General features: G+C 50.1%; 1 protein-coding gene across 12 annotated transcripts; it reads right to left on the bottom strand.

Moving 5' to 3' along the window:
• Positions 1-464: 464 nt before the first annotated feature.
• Positions 465-7,941, bottom strand: MLF2 (myeloid leukemia factor 2). Of its 12 annotated transcripts, none has more exons than XR_006175578.2 (9): positions 7,413-7,489; positions 6,335-6,409; positions 6,002-6,128; positions 5,491-5,526; positions 3,804-3,857; positions 3,222-3,347; positions 2,171-2,330; positions 1,848-2,090; positions 465-1,063 (listed from the first exon to the last, which is right to left on the bottom strand). XR_006175578.2 is itself a non-coding variant. In XM_065572503.1 (8 exons), exons 2-8 carry the CDS (start codon positions 6,382-6,384, stop codon positions 1,912-1,914), a joined length of 732 nt encoding a protein of 243 aa, XP_065428575.1. In that variant the 5' UTR covers positions 6,385-6,409; positions 7,784-7,933; the 3' UTR covers positions 465-1,911. The 12 variants fall into 12 exon arrangements, 7 of the variants coding, with proteins under 7 accessions (XP_065428575.1, XP_065428562.1, XP_023966908.1 ...); XR_002889786.3 differs by lacking the exon at positions 7,413-7,489 and adding an exon at positions 6,954-7,195; XR_006175581.2 differs by lacking the exon at positions 7,413-7,489 and adding an exon at positions 6,969-7,188.
• Between the last annotated feature and the right edge of the window lie 8,646 nt (positions 7,942-16,587).

The raw sequence follows: 16,587 nt of genomic DNA, 5'->3' as shown, positions 1-16,587 counted from the left end.
CCCATGTTAAGGGCAGGGAGATAAATGGACTAACAATAGCCTCAACCAGCTTCAGCCTCAGATAGAAAGAGGTGAATTGAAATATACCTTTCCATTGTGCAAGGACCCCAAGAGTCTTTTCATGTGAGCACAGAAGACCTGAAAGTGCAACCAGCCAATCTCATTCACTTGTGTGTGTGTTGAGTGAAATAATAGCATTTAAAACAAAGCAGAGGTTTCTTGCTGTTGCTTTTTTACAATTTCCATCTTATAAATCATTGTCTCCCAAATTAGTAAGAAGGTGGTGGGGGATGTGTGAAAAAACATGGTGGTTGTCAGATTGATTCAACAAGGAAGTGAAGGGAAGGACAGGACAGGACAGCCCCATAAGTGGTGCTAGGTTGAAGGGAAAAGTTAGGGCAATAGTTCTGCAGCAGGCAATTCAGCTCCCTTAGGCGAGAGAAGACAGAAATGACCCAACTCCATTTTCTTTACAGTTCTTGTTCCTTTATTCAGTAAACACCTAGATACAAGTTTCACAAATCAAATTAAAAAAGGGGAGAGTGGACTGCAAATGGGGCTACATGGGCAGGGAGATACTGGCTGGTTCAGTTCTTGTTCTTCTCCCCCTCCCAAACACACATCCTTCCACCTCACCATACCAGGAAGCAAGAGAGGAAGTGGGGGCTTTGGTCCCAGTGAGGGGGATTAACAATGGGGCAAGAAATTCTTCTACATGATCATTTCAGAAGGGACCAAATACCACTCCAGAACCAGCCCAACCAGGCGCAGGAGGAGAGCTGGAAGGGACAGGGTTGATGACCCTTGTGTCCACAAATACTAGCAAAGGGAACTGAGCCAAGTGTGATTGGAAAAAGAGGAGGAAGAGTTGGAGGGGTAAACTGAGGCAGGATAATAAATGTGTCCTTCGTACACCAATGAGGTCCCCAAACCACCCTGTAGGCCAGAAGGAGAGCAATATGGAGGGTTAATCACTTTATTCAATTCTTAGAGGGTGGGGGTTAATATTAAATTTGAGAAGATTCCAAGCAGTGCTTTGTCATCAGAGTTTCACTGTCTGTACCTGAGAGAAGGTGGAGAGAGGGAGAAGAGAAAGAGAGAGAATGCAAGTTACAGAGGTATAAATAAAGGGGTGGTACAGAAGGTAAAACCAAGCACTGCAATTTAAAATTCAGCAAGAGAAACTGATCAGATAAATGAATAAATCCTTAGCACTAAATCAAATCCCAGTAAACTCAATTCAGAATGCTGGGAGGAAGGAAAAACCCAGCACTTCTCTACTGAATCTAGACTTGAGCTGATCTCACGAGAGTTTGGTTTCATCTGTAAATAGACAGTTCTTGCAGATAGGCTTCAACTTCAATTTACTGACATCTTTGAACACTATCTCCTTGGCTCCCCAGATGCTACTTCCCCATTTCCTCACACATTTAAACCCACATCTGTGTTTGCCTGATGGTGAGGCAAGACAGCAACTCCCACACAATCCAGGGTGCAAGTGGCACAGACTCCCCAAAGTGTGTCCACAAGATAATGTGGGAGTATCAGAACATGATTCCCTTCATTTTTCCGTCTATCAGCCCCAAACCAGGATGGGATATTACCCCACTCACAGCATCTGAAGTGACTCAGGCTGGAGCCACCCACACGGCTTTGGATGCTGGCAAAGATGAGCTGCCAAGAGGAAGCTTCCTGCTGGACCCTAGAGCATGTCCCCCTTCTCCAACTGACACCCCCAGAGGCTCGCATTGAGGCCCTGTACCCCATGTTGGGGGTACTGAAAGTGAGGTTCAAAAGGAGTGAGGCAGCCACACAATGCGGGGAGTTGAGAGAACAGTCAGACTTACAAGAGGGAGTAGGTGGATTTGGGGGTGACCATGCTGCACCCCCCCCCCAAAGTCTGCTCCAGATTCACCAGTCATATCGGCGGGCCTGTCTGGATGGGGAATCCTCAGGGCCCTGGATAGCGAGATGTGTCCCCTCAGACCGACGACCACTGCTACTCTCGTGACGCCGATAACCCAGTCCTCGTTGTGGCCGGAACCGGGATGTCTCTCGCCTCCATTCATCATCAAACGCAGCTGCGTCACCTACACGAGGAAAGAGAACAGCAGGCTCAATGGGAAGGCAGTCCAGGATTTGGGAGTCCCAGGGAGCAAGGAGCACTCACTCTCATCCAGGTTGATGTACTCCTGCCTCTCCTCCTGGTCACCTGTGCGATGGTTTCGTGAGCGCTGCATGATGTGGGCTCTCTCCCGGATGTGGTGCCCGATTGACATCTGCTCCAGGCCACTGTTTGAGTCCCGCACAGTCCGTCTTGTTTCACGGATCTGGGTGCAAAGTGTAGTACAGTGTCAGTACGTCACCTGTCCCCCTGCAATCCTGTTTAGCACCCCTCATTTCCTCCCTGCAATATTGTTCCCCTCCCTAGTCTTCCAACAGAATAACTTTTTTTCTCCACCACTTTCAAAGTGAGACATCATCAACAAGGGAAAAACAAATCCTTCATGTAGCCCTGGGCATGACTCCACTGGCCCCTCACTGAGCCACATCTTTGTCCCAGAGCTTTGATTCACCTGTATGCAAAAATGCATCAAACATAAGCTGCTTGTCTTCAGTTTGAATACCCTTCACAGTCAATCCCCATAATACTTATCTCTCATTCACTACCAAGCCGTCAATGCTCACCTTCAGTGGGCCCATGATGCCAACCTCCATCACCCACTTGTTAAATTTTCAAACAAGCACCTTTGTGCTTTCTCCCATGCTGCCCTCACACTTGGGAGGTGCTCCCCATGAACATCTGCAAAACTACCTCGTTATCCACTTTGAAATTCATCCTTTGCCATGATGCCTACAAAAAACTTGACATCAGTTAAACTGCTGGTGTATAGAGATCATAGCCTACCATGCTAACTAATATTGTCTTTGTCTACTTATAAACCTCCCTCATCCAAAATGCATCCATCTTTTGTGTTACACTTAGATTGTATAGATTTTTGGGGCAGGGACTGTCTCTTGTTCTGTGTCTCAACTGCATCTAGCACAATAAGGTCCTGGTCCATGACTAGGGCTCCTAGGTGCTATGGTAGTACAAATAATAAAATGCTCTGGGCAGTCAGTGCCATACAACCAAATGAGGCAGATCCACCCCCAGCAAAAGCAGCTGCCTGTGATGCCCTGCCCATCACTGGGTGCAGGAGCAGCGGCTTCCTTCTCACCCCGCCAGGTGCAGAGCGCATCTCCGAGGTCTCGTGATAGACTTTGGGGCCATCACCCAAGTTGGAATAGGAGATGACAGTTGAGGAAGAAAATGTTTGGCAGTTGGCACCACTTGTCATATGCTCCTGGTGAGGGAAGGTAAGGAAGGAGAGAGAGAAAAGTCAGCTGCTCCTATGAGCCCCTCCCCGTGGGGAATACTCTCCTCCTCCCACCATTCATCTTGGTTTCTTTTTGATAAAACGGGGCCATCCTCTTCCCTTTCACACCCACCTCTCTCCTTTCCATTACCCCCCGCCCCATTCCTTCTGCTCCACAAGTGAGGGAGACATCCCTTGCACACCCTTCCCACTGCCTCATCTTCTCTGCATGGAGGGGCTGCTCCCTCATGCCCCATGTTCCTCCAAATGTATAGGCAATGCCATCTTTACTGCTTGGGAAGGAACAATGGCATGGGACCAGCAGTAGCCCTTGTGGAGGAGGTGTAAAACAGGAGACTCTGGGTGGCAACTGATTACCCAGGATGGCAGAGGTGATATCAGTGCATGCTTGTCAATGCAAACAGTGTTGAGGAAGGTTCTTACCACATTTCCAATCATATCGTTCATCATCCCGAACATGTCCATGAAGCCACCTGCCTGGAAGGAGGGGAGGAACAGAGTCAGGTGGGAAGAGGACAGAGGGAGAGGAGATGAGTGAATGCACTCACAAGGACACGTGGAAGCTGTTCCTCTACGAGAATAAACGAGAGTTCCTGACCCCTCACCCTATGAGAAAACCAGGCTATGGTAATAGAACTGCACAGTGCTCACCCCTAACATCGACCCTTTGTACCCAAGATCTCACTCTAAGCTCTTCAATTCCCAGAATCACTCTTGCATCAGTTCCCCAGCTTTGATTTGAGCTCACAGAAAGATAGGGTCACAACACTAGATCAGACCAGTATCCTGTTTCTGATGGTGGCCAGGAGCAGACACTACAATTGAAGGTAAAAGAAACCCCTTAGTGGAAATTGTGAAACAGTCTGTCCCTAGGGGAAGCTACTTCCTCATTTATGCCACTCAGTGGGGAACTTCTCTCTTCTATTGCTTTTCTTGATCTAACATAACTATGGATGTTCTCATCTTCGATAAAAAAATGTCTAGTCATTTTTGATATCCTAGGGCTGAGAGTTCCACAAATTAATCATGAAATATACAAAAGAAGTTTGTCTTTTGTCAGTTTCAGATGTGCTGCCTTTCAATGTAATTGAATAGTCTCTCATTCTTGTAGTAGGAGAAAGTATAAATAAGAGCACACAATTTACTTATCTCATCTATTATTCATCTCTCCTCTAACAGAAATAGTCCCAATCTCTTCACTCTTTCTTCATATGGAAATCTTTAGGTTTCTAATGACTTTTGCCACCCATGACTGAACTCCCTCTATTTCTGCTATGTCCTTTCAGAGAGAGGGTGACCAGAGAAGAACACAGTGTTCCAGGTAAGCGCATCCCACTGATTTATGTAATGACATTGGAATAGCTCCAGTATTATTTTCCATCCTATTCCTGGGCAACCTAATGTTTTGTTGGCTTTTTTGACAGCTTCTACCCATTGAGCAGAGGTTTTCAGTAAGCCTCCTTAATGGTGCCCAGGTCTTCTTCCTGATTAGTTATAGTCCCCGACTCAGACTTATCATGTGCCCTTGGAATCCAAATCTCAGCCCCCCCTCTGAACTCCATGCAGGTTGCTTGTATGTGGGTTTCAGGGTCATACCTGAAAGAGCCACAGTTCTGTCTGCTCTTCCTGGTAATCAACCATCCCATTTCTATTATTTGTTGTATCACAGTAGCACCTTGAGACCCCAACTGAGCTCAGGGTTCCGCTGTGCAAGACCCTGTGCAACTATTTAATAAGAGACAGACTCTACTCCAAACAGACAAAGGGTTGGAGGGGACACACAGGCAGAGAGAGGTAAAGTGACCTCACCAAAGTCACACAGAGGGTCATTTAAAGCCATGAGTCGAACCCAGGTCTCCTACCCACTGGCTCACACCCTATTAAGGTCTTTTCCTAGAAGCTGGGGTTTGCCCTGGTGTCCATGTTCCTTCCCCCTTCCCTGTACTGTGTTTGCTGACACGCTCACCTAGAGGTGGCTGCACTGTAGCACTGCTGAGTATGTGGAGCACATGAAGAACTTGGGGATAAAGTGATCTGTTGGGGAGCTGTAAATCTGGATGTTACACTTTGGGGAAGGCCCCAGAGCTGCACAGAGAAATTGAGGCCTTACCATTCCCAACATTCCAAAGGGTGAGATGGCTCCTGCCTGCAGGGGGCAACAGAGAAACAAAACATTAGGAGGGAGACACTCATTTTCCAAACCCAGGGCCCTTTCCCCTTCACAGGAAATGGAAGGAAACAAAAGACCCAGACACACCAAGTGGCCAAAGGGTTGAACAGACACTGCTCCACAAACTCCTGTATGTCCCCCCACTGCCCACAAGGTGCAGGCGGGGAAAGAAGTGACACTTTCAAACTTCTTTTGGTGATATATATTATATTAATTTAGGGTCTGCAAAATTACACTTATCTTTCATCACCCCAAGACACTGATGCCCTGGCATAGAGTAGATTGGAGGGAAGCATGTGAAGTAAAGGGATATAACACCATGTTCTAGGGAACTAATTTTCCTTCCCCCACTTCGTGCAAAGAAGAGAAATGCACCATCCTAACCATGTGGGAAGGTGAAGGAAGTCAGAGGGAAAAGAGACTCTACAACTATACTCAGCATCCCCTTTACCTGCATCCTGCGGCTGGCCTGACGTGCCCCAGGCATGGTCCCATCAGTTATGCTGAGGAAAGGGCTGTATGCAAAGCCTCCAGAAAGCATGCGGTTCATGTGCTGACGGTGAATAGCAAAAGGGTCCCTGGAGGGGGGTCAACAGGGAGAGGAGACCTTAGGAGGCAGAGTCCCAGATAACCAACCAGTCCTGACTGGTCCCCTGATCTAACCCTGAATCTACTTCCCTCTGAGAGTGGGAAATACAACCTATGAGTCCTGACACACAGTCTTCCCTAATCTAATCTATGAGCCCACTTCTCCCCCCCAGATAAATTTGGGGTTCATACACACATTGTAAACATGGGGTCCTCTGGTTCTCCATCCCTCATGAACCGGAACATACTTCCTTCAGATCCAGGGAGGGCTCTGCAAACAGGGAGCCGGAGTGAACATAAGCAAGCTGGGGCCACAGGGCCCCTCTCTTTTCACACCAAAATGTATCCACCAGCTCATGCAACCCTCCCTCTTGCACCAGGCCCTGTGCCCAGCCGGTAGCAGAGCAATCTCTACAGATGCCTCTAGCAGGTCAGCTCAACCAATAGGAGCTGTTTCACAAACCACCCCTCCCCCGACTGGGAATATAACCAAACTGCCGTCTCCACCCCCCAACCCCCAAAATCAGGCTCCTTATCGCTTACCTGCCCCGCACAGACACCTCACCCCGGGCCCCTAGTGCAGGCACAGGCGCCCCCCGTTCACACGAGGAATCCCGAAGGTGCGGAGGCACCAGGCCGGCCCCGCAGCGTCACTACTTACCCCAGCGCAGAAACAAGCGCCCCTCGCCCTGCAGACAGCCCCCCCCCCAAGGCGAGCACAAGCCGGGCCCCCCCGCCTGGGCAGCCTCCTCTCCCATTGCGCCTCCTGCAGGCTGCAACCTCCCCGGCCCGCATCCCGCCTGCCACCCGCCCACCTCACGCTCCCCTGCCTGGCGGGGTGTCCGCCGCTCGCTCCCGCAGGCTTTCCTCTGCCACGGGCAGCGCAGCGCCCGCTCAAGCCTCCGCTCCCATCTAGCCCCGGAGCCCGCCTGCTCCCCGCCCGGCCTTCGCGGAGGGTGCGCTGGAAGAAGGGGAGCCGGGAGCGCGCTGCCCTCCGCCGCCGGCCGCTGCCAGCCCGCACTAGGGCCTGGCCAGGAAGTGAGGTCGGCCCGGCCCGCCAGCGCCTCCCCGCTGCCGCAACGCGCAGCGCAGCCCGGCCGGCGCTGGAACGGCTCCGCGGGGCGAGGGGTGGCGGTGGGTGGGAGAAGCAAGGGGCACAGTGGTGGGGAGGGGATGGTTATAACCATCGCCCCGCACAGCGCCAGGGGGCCCCGGGTACCCGTCCCGGGGAGTGGGGGATGTAACAATAGAAGGTCTGAGACGGGGCGTGATACCCTTAATGGCCCGTGGCCTCCTTTTGTTGTGAGGCTGCTAAGGAAATGGCTGCCGGCAGCCTGGCTTCAGCTCCCGTCACCTGAACGGGGAGGAGCCGCCTGCATTGGGCCGGACCCGCGCACGGTGCAGTGCACACGGGGGAACAGCAGGGGTCTCCCTCGCACCACACATTAGAGCTGCGCTGCGGGGGCCGGCGGAGGCGAAAGGCTGATTGAAGGCCGTGGCTGCTGGTTTCGGTCTTCTCTGCCCGGCTGGCTCCCCGAGCTCCGGCTCTAGCCTTGCTCGCCAGCCCGGCCCGAACGTAAACGGCCCTTCTTGCTCCCATTGGAGGCTGGCTCAGATGGCTCCTGAGGGCTCCTTTGAGACCCACCCGGTTCTAGTTTTCTAGGCGAGGTGACCATTTTGGTCCACGTCCGCTCCAGCAGAGCAGGCTGAGCTGGGTCCAACCAGCGCTGCTCTGCAATTCCCGCACCTCTCTGCTCTGCCACCTGTTTGCCACCTTCCGAAGCCCCTGCTGCCCGGGAACCCAGAGTCTCAAGTACTGACTTTTGCTTCCGCCTCTTACCACTTCCTGCATCTGCTGAAGGAGGGGGATGCACAGTGGCATTCATTTAGCCTGTGCCCCCTCCCCTGCCTCTCACCCGTCCAGACCTGCAAGCCACATGCCCTGTCTCATCATTGCTGCTGTCTACCTTCCTTGCTACACATCTAGCCTCCTTTTTGAATTGTGAACACCAGAACTGGACACAATGTTGCAGCAATGGTTGCACCAGTGCCAAATACAGAGGTAAAATAATCTCTCTGTTCCTACCTGAGATTCCCATTTGTGTCATCTGCCCTGCCACTCGGGGCGGCTCTATGTATTTTGCCGCCCAAGCACAGCAGTCAGGCAGCCTTTGGCGCCATGCCTGTGGGAGGTCCGCTGATAATGCGGATTTGGCAGCATTCCTGTGGGAGGTCTGCCTGTCCCGCGCCTTCGGCATACCCGCCGCCGAATTGCCGCCAAAGCCGCGGGACCAGCGGACCTCCCGCAGGCATGCCGCCGAAGGCTGCCTGACTACCTCCCTCACGGCGACCAGCAGGCCGCCCCAGGCACGTGGGCTGGTGCCTGGAGCCGCCCCTGCCGCCACTCTGCTGTTCTCCATACCTGGCTGACATACAACCTGATTGCTACCCAACAATCCTGCCCTTCCTCCCCCACTTCTCAGACCTCTTTCCCTGCACTAATCTGAATGTGACACACTCATACATGCTACACATCCCCATACCTTTTCATTTTGAAAATCTGGTCACCCTATGTGCCATTGGGGGAATGGGAGGTACAGACAACAAACTCTTTGGCAGCACAATAAAGGAGAGGATGGGCGGCGGGGGTGTGTGTGTGTGTTTGAAATGCATCATTTGGCTCAGTGACTTCCCAGTGCCAAACCCAAAGAGACCATTCCCCCATTCAAAGCTGCATGCAGTGATGGGTTGTTTCGACACCTTCTCTTTGCTCATGATAGCAGGATGCAGCCTCCATTAAAATAGGAATAGGACCAGAAATCTGCCCTGAGCTGTTATTACAGACAGATAGATGGATATATGGATGAACAGTGTCTCTCAAATGCTCTTGACCCCCATAAGCTCTCTCCCCACATTGTGGGTTTGCGACAATGTCACTTTAAAATGGGATGTCAGCTGCTTCCAATGGTTTGTGCCTGGATTTATGCAAATATGAAAAGTTATGCAAATATTAAACTCTCCTGCTTTTTTGTTGTTCCATGCACATACAATTTAATTACGTACAATTTAATGTGCACATAAAAATACACACATGCAACATTCACTCAACACGCTTGACATGCACCCCCCAATACTAAAAAAAATCACAAGTGTGCAGCTCAAGAACATGCACACATACAGAGAAAATCCACATACCCCCACACACACTTTACATGTATGCACACACCCCATATTTTATTCCCCAAGAGAGCTAGCTCATATAACCTCAGTTTTGCTTGTGTGCCAAGGGGAGAAGACCCTAAAAAGGAGAGAAATATTCTGCTGCATTTGCAAAGCCAACCTGAAGAAGAAACTGGAGTTCCCAAGCAACACAGAGCATTAGAATCCATGGGGAAGTGAGTGATATCTGTACTCAGCACTGTGGATTTTTCATAGATTCCAAGGCCAGAAGGGACCATTGTGATCATCTAGTCTGACCTCCTGTATTACACAGGCCATAGAACTTCCCCAAAGTAATTCCTAAAGCATATCTTTTAGAAAAACATCCAATCTTAATTTTTAAATTGTTAGTGATGGAGAATCCTTCATAACCCTTGGTAAACTGTTCCAATGATTAATTATCCTCACTGTTAAAAATTTATGCTTTATTTTCTGTTTGAATTTGTCTAGCTTTAACTTCCAGTTACTGGATCATGTTATATCTTTCTCTGCTAGACTGAAGAGCCCATCATTAAATATTTGTTCCTCATGTAGATACTTATAGACTGTAATCAAATCACTCCTTAACCTTCTCTTTGTTAAGCTAAATAGATTTAACTCCTTCAGTCTGTCACTAGAAGGCAGGTTTTCTAATCCTTTCATTATTCTCGTGGCTCTTCTCTGAACCCTCTCTGATTTATCACCATCCTTTTTGAATCATGGACAGCAGAAGTGGACACCCTATTGCAGCAGCAGTCGCACCAGTGTCAAAAACAGGGGTAAAATAACCTATCTTTTCCTACTTGACATTCCCATTTATGCATCCAACCGTTGCATTAGCCTTTTTGGCCATAGCATCACTCTGGAAGCTCATGTTCAGCTGATTAATCACTCAGGGCCGGCTTTAGGCCAATTCAACCAATTCCCCTGAATCGGGCCCCGCCCCTAAGAGGGCCCCGCGCTCAAGCCCCGGTACGGTGTACCGGCAAGAGCCGGTGTGCTGTACCCGGGTGGCCCGGCTTCCCCAGGGGGCAATTTAAAGGGCCTGGGGCTCCCAGCACAGGCTGGAGCCCCAGGCCCTTTAAATCGCCACCAGAGCCCCACTGCTGGAGCCCTGGGGTAGGGCTGTGGGGTGCTGGGGGCTATCTAAAAAGTCCGGGGCTCCCGTTGCTTCTACCGCCCCAGCCCTTTAAATAGCCGCTGGAGCCCCGCCGCTTCCCCAGGGCTCCCGCGGCTATTGAAAGAGCTGGGGCGGTGGAAGCAAGGGAGCCCCGGGCCCTTTAAATAGCCTCCGAGCCCCGGGCTGCTGCTGCTACCCCGGTGGGGGAGGGAGGAGGAGGAGGAGGGGGCACTTACTGTACAAGGTGGGCTGTACCCGCACCCTCTGCCCGCACCAGCCCTGCATCCCCTGCCCTGCCCGCAGCCAGCCCCTGTCTGCAACCAGCCCCTGTCTCCAGCCAGCCCCGCACCCCCTGCCCACAGCCAGCCCGTCTCCAGCCAGCCCCGCACCCCCTGCCCTTCCCGCAGACAGCCCCTGTCTCTAGCCAGCCCTGCACCCCCTGCCCGCAGCCAGCCCCTGCCGCAACCCCTGCCCTGCCCGCACCAGCCCCGCACCCCCTGCCCTGCCGCTGTCCACAGCCAGCCCCTGCCGCACCCCCAGCCCTATCTCCAGCCAACCCCTGCCACACACCCCTGCGGCCCTGCCCAAAGCCAGCCAGCCCCCCTTCCCACACCAGCCCTGCACCCCCTGCCCTGCCTGTAGCCAGCCCCGCACCCCCTGCCCTGTCTCCGGCCAACCCCTGCCGCAACCCCCTGCCTGAAGCCAGCCAGTCCCGCACTCCTCTGTCGCCAACCCCTGCCGGACCCCCCTGCGGCCCTGCCTGAAGCCAACCAGCCCACCCCACACACCCCTGTCTTCAGCCAGACCCGCACCCCTGGCCCTGCCTGCAGCCAGACCCTACCTCCAGTCAGCCCCTGCCCTGCCTCCAGCACCCCCATGTCCAGTGGTGCCCTGTAGTTCCCAGGGCAGTAACCCTGCACACCTGCTTCAATGAGGGGGGCAGGGAGCAGCTGGGACCCACACATGTGCACACCCTCGGGTGACCAGACAGCAAGTGTGAAAAATCGGGACAGGGGGTGGGGGTAATAGGATCCTATATAAGAAAAAGACCCCAAAATCGGGACTGTCCTTATAAAATTGGGACCTCTGGTCACCCTAGCACACCCCCAGGGAGTGGTGGGGACCCACACATGTGAAACGGAGCTCATTTCTAGTTCAGGCCCATCTTTTTAAAAAAGAACTTTAGGCAGAATTAACATACATCTATATTTTCCCAGACATGTCAGGCTTTTTGGTTCTTAAATTGCCATCCGGGAGGAAATACGGACGTATGGAAACCCTATTGGTACAAAAAATACATACTGTGGCACATCCCTTAAATCAGAACTTTTTATAGGGAACCGGTTGCTAAGTAATGAAAGGTTTTTTTTACATGTTTTGTTTTTTTTTCAGTCATCCCTGCCGGGGCTCCGCCAAAAATGTTCGAAATAGGCCCCGCACTTCCTAAAGCCAGCCCTGTAAACCACTACAACTCCCAAATCTTGTTTAGAGTCACAGCTTCCCAGGATAGAGTCCTGCGTTGTGTAAGTATGGCCTATATTTGTTCCTAAAGGTATACATTTACATTTAGCCAAGTTAAAACACATGTTGTTTGCTTGCACCCAGCTTACAAAGTGATCAAGATCACTGTTTGAGTGACCTGTCCTCTTCATTATTTATCACTTCTCTCAATTTCTGTGTCATTTGCAAACTTTATTAGTGATGATTTTATCTTTGCTTCTAGGTTATTCATAAAAATATTAAATAGTGGAGAGCCAAGAACTGATTCTTGTGGGACCCCACTAGAAACACATACACTTGATGATTATTCCCCATTTACAATTACTTTTTGAGACTGATCAGCTAGCCAATTTTTAATCCAGTTAATATCATTCTAAATTTTTAATTAAAATGTCATGCGGTACCAAGTCAAATGCCTTACAAAAGTTTAAGTATATTACATCAACACTGCTACTTTTATCTACCAAACTTGTAATCTCATCAAAAAATATATCAACTTAGTTTGACAAGGTCTATTTTCCATAATCCCATATTGATTGGCATTAATTATATAACCCTCTTTTAATTCTTTATTAATTGAGTCCCATATCAGCTGCTCCATTATCTTGTCTGGCATCAATGTCAGACTAACATGGTTATAATTAGGGCTCTGTGTCCGTCACAGAGGTTGCGGAAGTCACGGATTCCATGACTTTTCATGATCTCCGTGACTTCTCCAGTGGCCAGTGTGGCTGACCCCAGGGCTGCCCAAGCAGCTGGCTCAGCCCTGGGCAGCAGTCCCCAGCTGGTCGGCCAGAGCTCTGGCAGCCCTAGGCAGTGGTCACTGACCGGAGTGGCCCCGGGCAGCAGTCCCTGGCCAGCCGGGGTCAGGGCCGGCTCCAGGGTTTTGGCCGCCCCAAGCAGCCAAAAAAAAAAAAAAAAAAAAAAGCTGCGATTGCGATCTGCGGCGGCGATTCGGCGGAAGGTCCTTTGCTCCCAGTGGGAGTGAGGGACCGTCCTCCGAATTGCTGCCGAATACCTGGACTTGCTGCCCCTCTCCGGAGCAGCCGCCCCAAGCACCTTCTTGCCAGGCTGGTGCCTGGAGCCGGCCCTGGCCGGAGTGGCCCCAGGCAGCAATCCCCAGCTGGCTGGCCAGAGGAGCCCCTGCTCCAGCGGCCCCAGGCAGTGGTCCCCAATCGGCCAGCTGGAGCAGCCACGGTCCACTGTCCCAGGCAGCTGGTGCCACTGGCCCCAAGCGCCGCTCCCCCAGCAGTGCCCCGAGTCCCCCTCCAACCCCCAATTTAATCACAGGTATTTTTAATATACGTCATGGACAGGTCACTGGCTGTGAATTTTTGTTCATTGCCCGTGACCTGTCCATGACTTTTACTAAAAATACCCATGACTAAATCATAGTCTTAGTTATAATTACCCAGGTCACTCTCTTTACCCTTTTTAAAAATTGGCATATTAGCTTTCTTCCATTCTTCAGCAACTTTCCCAGTGTTCCAAGACTTACTGAAAATCAACATTAATGGTTCAGTGAGCTCCTCTGCCAGCTCTCTTAAAACTCTTGAATGAAATTTGCTCTGGAACTGCTGATTTTAAAATGCCAGATTTTAGTAGCTGCTCTTTAACATCCTCTTGAGATACTAGTGGAATAGCAAAAGTGTTATATCATATGACTACATCATCAGTTTTTTCCCTAAATGCAGAACAGAAATATTTGTTGAACACACCTGCCTTTTCTCCATTACATTAGGTGCTGACTCCATGGGTGCTCCAGGACTGGAGCACATATGGAAAAAAATTACTGTGTGCTTAGCATCCATGAGTAGTCGAGCACCCCTCCCTCCCCTTCCCCCAACTCCCGCCCACCACGGTGTGCAGGAGGTGCTGGGAGGGAGGGGATGGGGTGTGCTCAGGGGAGGGGTCAGAAAGAGGCAGGGTAGAGGTGGGAAGAGGTGGGACGGGGGTGGAGGTTTGGGAGAAAGGGTGGAGTTGGGGTGGAGCCTGGGGCTGAGCAAGGGTTGAGCACTTCTGGGGAAAATTAGAAGGCGGCGCCTGTGTCCATTACTATTGATAATTCTACCATTTCCATCTAGTAATGGATCAGTACCTTTGTTGAGATTCTTCTTGTTCTTAAGATACTTAAAACACTCTATTTTATTCTGAACTCACTGGCCATAGATTTCTCCATTTGTCCCTTTGCTTCCTTTGTCAATTTTCTACAGTTCCTAGCATCTGATTTATATTCATTACCTTCCCCTTTCTTCTAATTGTTATATATTATTTTTTATAGCTGCCTTCACTTCTTTAAACCAGGTGAGTTTCTTAACCAATACAGCCTTCTTGATCATGGGAGTGTGGCTTTTGGGGCATTTAGTAAATTATATAAGTTATATTCTTCAAGAATTCCCAATTATGATTCACATTTTTTCTGATTAAATACTTTCTCCCAACTGATCTGGCTCATAATTGTTTTCAACTTTGTGAAATTTACCTTTCTAAAGCACCAAGTATCTCTATCACTGGTCTGGACTTCAATCTGTTTGCACATTATCAAGTCATGATCACTTATACCCAAGTTACCATTAATTTTTAGTGCTGTGATTAGTTGGTGAGGTCTAATTTAGAATTCCCCCATGTTGGGTGCAACACTTCCTGAAACAGGAAATTAGGCATAAATTTTTAACAGTGAGGTTAATTAACCATTTGAACATTCTCTGTTTCTGACCATTTAAAAAAAATTTTTTTTGGATGTTTCTCCACAAAGAACTGGTCTAGGGATTACTTTGGGGAAGTTCTATGGTTTGTGTTATACAGGTGCTCAGACTAGATGATTACAGTGGTTTCTTCTGGCCTTGGAATCTAAGAATGTGTGTGCACGTGCATGGTATGCACGTTTGTGAGTGTACATGAATTTGTATATGTGTGTGTATGCATGTGTTTGGGGTATGTGTGTATATGTTTCTGCATGTTTGGCAATGTGCACAAGCATCCTCCGTCCGGGGAAAAAAGAGTGCAGTGTTTGTAGACCATTCATCTTGCTTGATGAGAAGTGCCAATTGTGGCAATAGGGATATGTATTTTCATTAGGAACAAGATTCAGAAACCTCTCACGCAGGGGCCACAAAACTATCATCTGGAAACAACTTCCACTGAAGAGGGTTAGAATCAGAGCCCTAGCAGCGAAAGTCTCTGTATCTTCTAACCTGATCTCCATCTAGAGCCCTGCATGATACAAAATTTGTATCTGCATCCAATCTGCAAACATGGCCCACGGATACCTGCAGATTTTCAGGGATCTACTGATCTCCCTGAAACAGGCAGTATCCTTGCCTGAGATTAGACTGAAACCAGGGCCCTCAAGATGAAAGGTTCTGTATCTTAGTCCCTGACACCACTACACCTGAGCTGGGACCAGAACAGAACTGACATCCTACAGGCAAATAGTTCTGGGGAATCTGACGTTTCTACATCTGGTCTAGGGGTTAAAAAGAGCCAGCAAGTGTAACACTCTGGGAGACAGCAGGTGTCAATGCTGCACACCTTATCCAGAGACTCTTGCTGACATTGTATTCTGTTTCATGCCTGCTGTTAGCTTTGAGCTCAAGCTGTTATTTTGATTCAGCCATTGAATGAACCAGAAATATTATGATTGACCTGAATCTCGCTGCTAGAATCACAGATTCAATCTATGGTAGCAAAGAAATACTGGACTCCCTCCTGGCCTCACTGGGAGCATGAAATTGGCCTCACCCCCTGAAAAAGGCATCATTATGGAGATTGCGAACTCCTTGTGCCAGCAACTATCTCGCTTTATGTCTGTATAGTGCCTGGACAATGGGGCCTCTGGGTGCAATATAAGCAATGGTAAAACTAATTGAAATAGGAGGGTGTATTTTTTGCACCCCATACAAGAAGGGAGAGCTGGGAGTGAGACACTGTTTATCAAGCCAGGGAGAGGAGGGAGCTGCATTTCCTCCCTTCTACTTTAACACTGGTATGGCAGTAAAAAATAACACAAATTCTCTCTTTCCATGGCATCTTTCACCCAAAGATACCCATGACCCAGGTGACTTACAAACATTGCCTTTGACCTCACAACCTGCCTACAACGTGGGCTGGGATCATCTACAGAGAGGAACACTGACGCTGAGACTGGAAGGACCCAAGGTCACAGACTGAAACCAGCCACCCTGGCTTTATCCCATTAGCGCCCATTTCCCCCCTGCAGGTAGGAGAGACCCTAGAAGTCCTGTTCTACAGACCCCCTGTTGTAGCCTGTTGGCGCTCACTCCCTCTCCACAACCAGGGAAAGAACCCAGGCGTCCGGAGCCCCTCCGCCCTTCCTCCCCCCGAGGCAGGAAACTCAACCCCCTCCCTGGTTGTCACAGTAACTGCCCTCCCCGTCCGGAGCCGATGGTCTCTTTCCCATTCTCTTCTTCTTTATGCCTTTTCCCTATTGCGTAGACTTGTTTCCAGCAGCCAATGAGAAGCCTGTTACCAGGCAAAGAGCTCATTTGAATTATCCAATCAGATGCTCGCCTATTGGTCCATCCTAATATGGGGTTTTGGAAGCCGCTTCTCCCCACCCCCAGCGATCCCACGCCCCACCCCCTGAGCGCGGGAAAAACACCCATCGCCCT

The sequence above is a fragment of the Chrysemys picta genome, chromosome 1 (genome assembly GCF_011386835.1).
Source record: "Chrysemys picta bellii isolate R12L10 chromosome 1, ASM1138683v2, whole genome shotgun sequence".
NCBI lineage: Eukaryota > Metazoa > Chordata > Testudines > Emydidae > Chrysemys > Chrysemys picta.
Note: the sequence above shows the minus strand (reverse complement) of the source record. Positions and strands in the feature narration are given on the sequence as shown.